Source organism: Phragmites australis, chromosome 8 (genome assembly GCF_958298935.1).
Source record: "Phragmites australis chromosome 8, lpPhrAust1.1, whole genome shotgun sequence".
Taxonomy (NCBI): domain Eukaryota; kingdom Viridiplantae; phylum Streptophyta; class Magnoliopsida; order Poales; family Poaceae; genus Phragmites; species Phragmites australis.
The window spans coordinates 14,441,730-14,447,771 of record NC_084928.1 but is presented as its reverse complement, the minus strand read 5'-3'; the positions used below and the strand labels follow the sequence as shown (position 1 = coordinate 14,447,771).

General features: G+C 44.5%; 1 protein-coding gene across 1 annotated transcript; it reads left to right on the top strand.

Annotated features, from left to right (window-relative positions):
* The first annotated feature begins 444 nt into the window (after positions 1-444).
* Positions 445-5,786, top strand: LOC133926683 (uncharacterized). Its single transcript, XM_062372709.1, has 5 exons — positions 445-541; positions 839-1,046; positions 1,388-1,470; positions 1,620-3,373; positions 3,449-5,786. The coding sequence occupies exons 4-5, from the start codon at positions 1,765-1,767 to the stop codon at positions 5,530-5,532; spliced, it is 3,693 nt and encodes a 1,230-aa protein (XP_062228693.1). The 5' UTR covers positions 445-541; positions 839-1,046; positions 1,388-1,470; positions 1,620-1,764; the 3' UTR covers positions 5,533-5,786.
* The last annotated feature ends 256 nt before the right edge of the window (positions 5,787-6,042 follow it).

The following is a 6,042-nucleotide window of genomic DNA, read 5'->3' as shown; positions in this document are numbered from 1 at the left end:
TCAAAAATCTATGCCCACGTTGGTATGCTCAGATTCCACAATCTATAAAAGATGTTCTCCACTAAATTGTGAGATTGTAACAATCTAACAAGCGGATTGTGGAATCCGGACCCCGAAAGCTGTTTGTTTATTTCCACTTCAACTTATAAAAGCTACTTTCTACGATGAAATAAATAGGGTGTATATTAAAAACCACCTTGATTGCTTTACCCCCACATAGATAACCTCCATATAAATTATTCGCGCATGCATATATGACTTGTCAGCATACAGCTCACGACCTGGGCATCTGGGCATTGACCTCAACCAAGTCTTCGCCTTCCTTCTTTGCCACTTGCCACTGCTCTTGTGCACAGCCATCCTAAAATAACCCTTGCATGTTCGACCCCTTAGGCACTGCTTCGGATGCAAGGTTAGAGGGCAGGTGACCTGAGAGGCTGAGGTTGACAATTTTGGAGAGCAAGCAACCGTATGGCATATGGCGGAAGCCCGAGCTTGACATATTATTAGCAACGCCGAATTCGCAATCCAGCTCAATATGGTATTAACAATGGATTATGTGTTTGCGCAAGTTGTACCTTGCGATTCCACTACTTACTGCTATTGGTATTTAACTTCAGCGTGGTCCTGCTATATTCCGCGTTAAAAACTGGATACCAACCAAGTCTGGGTTTAACGAGTTCCAAGTATGAGCTTATTGTCTGGTTTAAAAAAAAAAAGTAACGAATAACAACTTATTGGCTAATACAGCTCGTATTGACCTCTTAACAAGTCATTAGCATTCATACATGAGGCATTGGAAATTGACTTCACCTTTATTCTTTCCCCTTTGTCTTAGTCTCCTTCTTGTTCACACCATCCTTAGGCTCTTGGGTGGCAGAGCTTCTTGGAGTCCTCAGAAGTGTGATAACTAGTCCAAGCAGCAAGTCATCTATTCTTCTGGATGCAAGCTCAAACTCGCAACCTCGGCTAGGGAGTCATCATGCAAGATCTGGGGGAGTCTTTCCATGTAATTTTAGAAGCACTGCAACTTGTTCCGATAACAGGTATGGTCTCCTCTTTCTTCCTGTGTTTTTACTTCTTTGGTTCATGGACCTGGATGTAACTCAGCATTGCCAATAGTCTAAAGCTTCCAGTTAACATCTATCGTGATTATAGCAATAGGATCCAGAAGTGGAACTTCTATTTTTTAACCTAGTGTGGTATATACAGTAGACTTTATCTTTTTATAGACTTTATGCTTGCAATATGGAGTGGGTCTCACTCCGTTTGATGCTTAACCATAGAAGCATACGCAATAATTCATTGCCACTGTTTGCTGTCTTTTTGTTGGGGACACTGACTTCACTCTTCTCCGTTTCTTTCTTTGCCACTGTTCTTAATCCAGATGTCAGAACAATCCTTGAATAAGCTTTGAAGCTTCAAGATATCAGAACAATTCATTGCTTTCTTTACCCCACATCTGAGAGTGTAAGTCTCAGCTGGCCTCTATCCTTGCATTTGCAGCAGCAGGAAACAGCTCTTTGGATGCAAGAACAGTAGCTTTGAATGCTTCTTCACTTGCCATCTTCTTTTGGGGCATTGACCTCACCCAAGTCTTCGTCTTCCTTCTTTGCCAGCTACCAGTTGCCACTCTTCTTGTTCAGAACCATCCTTGAATCTTCTCCTACCCGAACCCGAGAATTCCTTACTCTGCTGCAAGGTTAGAGAGACTCAGCTGAGAGCCCGAGGTTTAACAATCTCGGTCGGAGAGCAAGCAACCGTATGGAAAATGGCAAGCAGTCCGAGCTTGTCATTGATCCTACCAACACCACTGCTACTCCGAAGCCGGGCAATGATTGCAGTGAAGACAGCAACACCCATGGAGGCAGCACAGGGAAGCTTGGCATGGTCAACGGCAGCACCAGGAAAGAATCCATCGATGGATCATCCACCAGGAATTTGTTACCCAGTAGCCATGAATCCAGCGTCGCTGCTGATTTTGAGCTCCTATGGAAACTGCGCAAGTATCTGGTGCTTCTTGGAACCTTAGCTGTTAGTGTGACATACAATGCTGGATTAACTCCACCGGGGGGATTCTGGACAAACAACACGACTGGGCATGATGGGCATTATGCTGGCGACCCTGTCCTTCGTGCTCGATTCTTCCCACGGCATGAGGTATTCTTTTACTTGAATACAGCAGCCTTTGCTGCATCTCTTGTCTTGATCATTTTGCTTCTGAGTAAGCATGTGACCAGGCAGAAGTTCTGGCTCCGTTCAATGCAATTTACCATGATTCTGGACTTGTTCAGCCTGATGGGGGCCTATGCCGCTGGAAGCTGTAGGGCAGTAAAGTCATCCATTTACATCTGGGTTCTAGTCTTTGCTGTTTTCGTATATATTGTGATCCATATCCTAGTATTCATAAGAGTTGTTCCAAAATTTGTTGAGGAAAAAAGAGCTGTTCAAAAGTGGGTGGAAGAGAAGGTGCAATCGGTGCAACGTTGCATTCTATCCAAGCGCAGTATTAATGCGAGCCAAAGGAGCAGCCACCAAGAGAAAGATGTAGAGGAGGCTCGCAAGTTCATTTTGATGCTTGTGACTTTTGCTGCAACTGTGACATACCAGGCAGGGTTGAGTCCACCGGGTGGCTTTTGGGCCGAAAATGATCGAAACAAGCATCCAGCTACGTCTATGCTTCGCAGCAATAACCTTGCTCGTTATAATACTTTTGTTAGTTGCAACTCGACTTCCTTTGTTGCATCTTTGGTCACGATCATACTCCTATTGAGCCCAGAATTGAGCAGGAATGGCATAAGAACGAAAGCAATGATTGTGTGCGTCGTTGTTGACCTGTTGGGCCTGATTGGAGCATATGCTGCTGGAAGCTCTAGGAGTGTGGCAACATCTGTCAGTGTTATTTTGATTATTGTTGTAGTATGGATCTTCTTTGCACTTCTAGCTGGGACCTTTGTTCACAAACCTGTAGCAGACTGGCTTAAAAAGATAAAGCCAGTCATCATATATACTATTGGCCGGGCCTTTTCATTTCCACATAGTAGAAACAGATCAAGAAATAGAGAGGAAGGTAATTCTGTTGCAAGTCATCGGCAAACTGCAGATCGCACAACAGAAGCAGCAGAACCAGACAGCGCTTCTGAACCAGAAGACCAGCCTGCATACCATCAGCAAGTTCCAAATATCAAAGAGGGTGAATCCAATGGGGAGCATCATACTGCAGGCAAACAACAAACTGCAAATACCGAGGAGGTTGTGTCCGGCTCCGAGCATGCATTGGTGAATGACAAGCAATCAGAAAATACCAAAGATGTTGTGTACAACCTGGAAGATCAATCTTCGTCAGCTGAAAAAGAGCCGATGTCCAAAATAGGTAATCCTTCTATGAAACTTCAGCAAGCTACAAATACTAATATCAGCATGTCTAACTCTGATCATCAACCTACAGAAAACCTGCATGTTGCGAATACGAAGGAACAAGCTTCATTGTTGGATGACCTTAAGACTCCGAATACTACGGCTGATATTTCTGCTGAGCATCAACCTGCAGATAACCAGAAAGTTGAAAATATGACGGGGCAATGTTCATCTACTGATGATCACAAGCCTACAGTCATGACGGTGGAGGATTCGTCCGAAGACATAGTGTTAGCCAGTAACCATAATGGAGCCACCAGCGATCTCAAGGAAGAGAAAGAATCTTCTGAGATAGAGAATGTCGGAACTAATGATGACACTAGACCTGTTCAGAATGGCAACATTAACAATTATGAAGGAGCTCCCAGACAAGATAACAGCAATAGCAGTCCAACTGATGAACATCTGAAGAAGTCCCGCACATATCTTCTTCTTCTCGCCATTCTTGCAGTATCTCTGACATACCAATCAGGTTTGAATCCACCAGGTGGCTTCTGGTCAAAAAGAGAGAACAATAATTCGACTGGTGATCCCATCCTTAACGACACTCATCATCGGCCGTATCATTTACCTGGTGATCCCATCCTTGAGGACACTCACCATCGACGCTATATTGCATTCTTCTATTTAAATGCAATTGCCTTTGTTGCATCCCTTGTCATGATCATTATGCTCCTGAACCGGAGGATGAGCAACAAGGCTATAAAACGATATGCACTGCAGACCGCAATGATAGTGGATCTTCTTGCTCTAACTGGGTCTTATGTTATAGGGAGCTGTAGGAAGACGAAGAAGTCCATTATCATCTCCCTGTTGGTATGCCTTGTGCTTGCTTACGTTGCTATTCATGTTCTTATAGCGATACATGTAATCCCTGAAGGGTGGAAGAAGCATGTGGCACAAAAACTAGAGAATTTGTCGTGCAGATATTTGTGGTCAAAATTGCCTCAACTTGAGCACCACCAGAGAGGTCATGCTAATGAGGACTGGGAGCGGAGGCGTAATCTACTATTGATGCTTGCTGTTCTAGCTGCGACGGTCACGTACCAAGCTGGCATGAACCCTCCTGGAGGTGTGTGGTCTGATGACAAGGCGGTCAGTGGGAATCCAGGAGATCCAGTCCTTCAGCACAACAATCTAAAGCGGTATGATGTGTTCTACTACTCAAATTCAGTCTCGTTTGTGTCATCCGTTGTTATCACAATACTGCTTGTGAACAAGGAATCCTGTGAGCATGGTATCAAGTCCTATGCACTACGTGTGTGCTTGGTGGTGGGTTTGGTTGGCCTCTTGATTGCCTATTCTGCAGGAAGCTACAGGAAAGCAAAGGAATCAATTTATCTAATCATCATTGCCGTTGCAGTTCTGATCTGCCTTGTGGTTCAAGTCCTTGTGCTCTCATCGACAAATGATACACTTGGAGGGACATTTGGCAGATGTATGGAACGCCCGCTTCAGTGGCTTTTCGGTAAGAATGAGCTCGGGCTCAAAAATACTGCTCAGCAGCCAAAAAGTTCAGGTCATGGTGAGAAAGAAGTTCGAAAGAGGCACAAGTATCTGATGCTGCTTGCAATTTTAGCAGCCTCCATCACGTATCAAGCTGGTCTAAACCCACCTGGGGGCTTCTGGTCTGATGATGATGAAGGCCATGTGGAAGGCAATCCGATCCTACACCCACCTGGTGGCTTCTGGTCTGATAATAAAGGCCATTTGGCAGGCAATCCGGTCCTTCTTGATATTAATCCCCGGCGCTACGAAACATTCTTCTGCTTCAACTCCATCTCCTTCATGGCGTCTATTGTCGTAATCATGTTTCTGTTGAATAATTCTGTCTGGAAGAAGGATGTACCACTTGAGGTATTGCACCTGATCATGATACTAGACCTGCTGGCTCTCATGACGGCTTTTGCTGCTGGAAGCTGCCGGAAATTCAGGACTTCTGTCTGTGTGTATGCACTGCTAGCTGGTGTTGTTATATACTTCGCGATTATATTTCTTTTGTCAAGTGGCATTGTGAAATGTGTGAGGCCAGGGGAGAGAAGTGGGACTAGCTCTCCGAGGCACCCTAATGGTCCTTCGGGAACAGAACCGCTGCAACCTGAACAGCAAGTTTGAATGCCCCATTCTCACGGGAATACTACCGATTTAAAGACCTGCTTTCTTGTATTATCTGGAACTAATGGCTGTGTTTGGTTTAAGTGTATGTCTAGAGCTCTGTTCTGACATGGAAGTTGATAATGTTGCCATGGCTTTGCCATTCCTTGTAAACTTATGAACTCATTCTTTCATTTGTTCCTTGAGTTTGTCTCAACTATTTCGTCGTTTCAGTGTTACAATGGAAGAGGAAGAAGCATGGAATCAGTTTCTTTGATCAGGTTGCATATTCTGTGCTTTATGCATCTTTTGGTTACTGCCTAACTTCTGTGACGATGATTGCTCAATGGTGAATTGCGCTGATATGTGTGGTCAGGGAGAAAAAAGGCACGCTGCTTTTGAAATGCTTGGAAGGCATGCCTGATGGTTTCCTGGTGTTGGATGTTTACTGCCTCTGGAATGTTGATGCGTGATTCGTGTGATGTCGATTTGTTGCCGTTTTGTCTGTCCAATACTATGGAAGACAGCAAG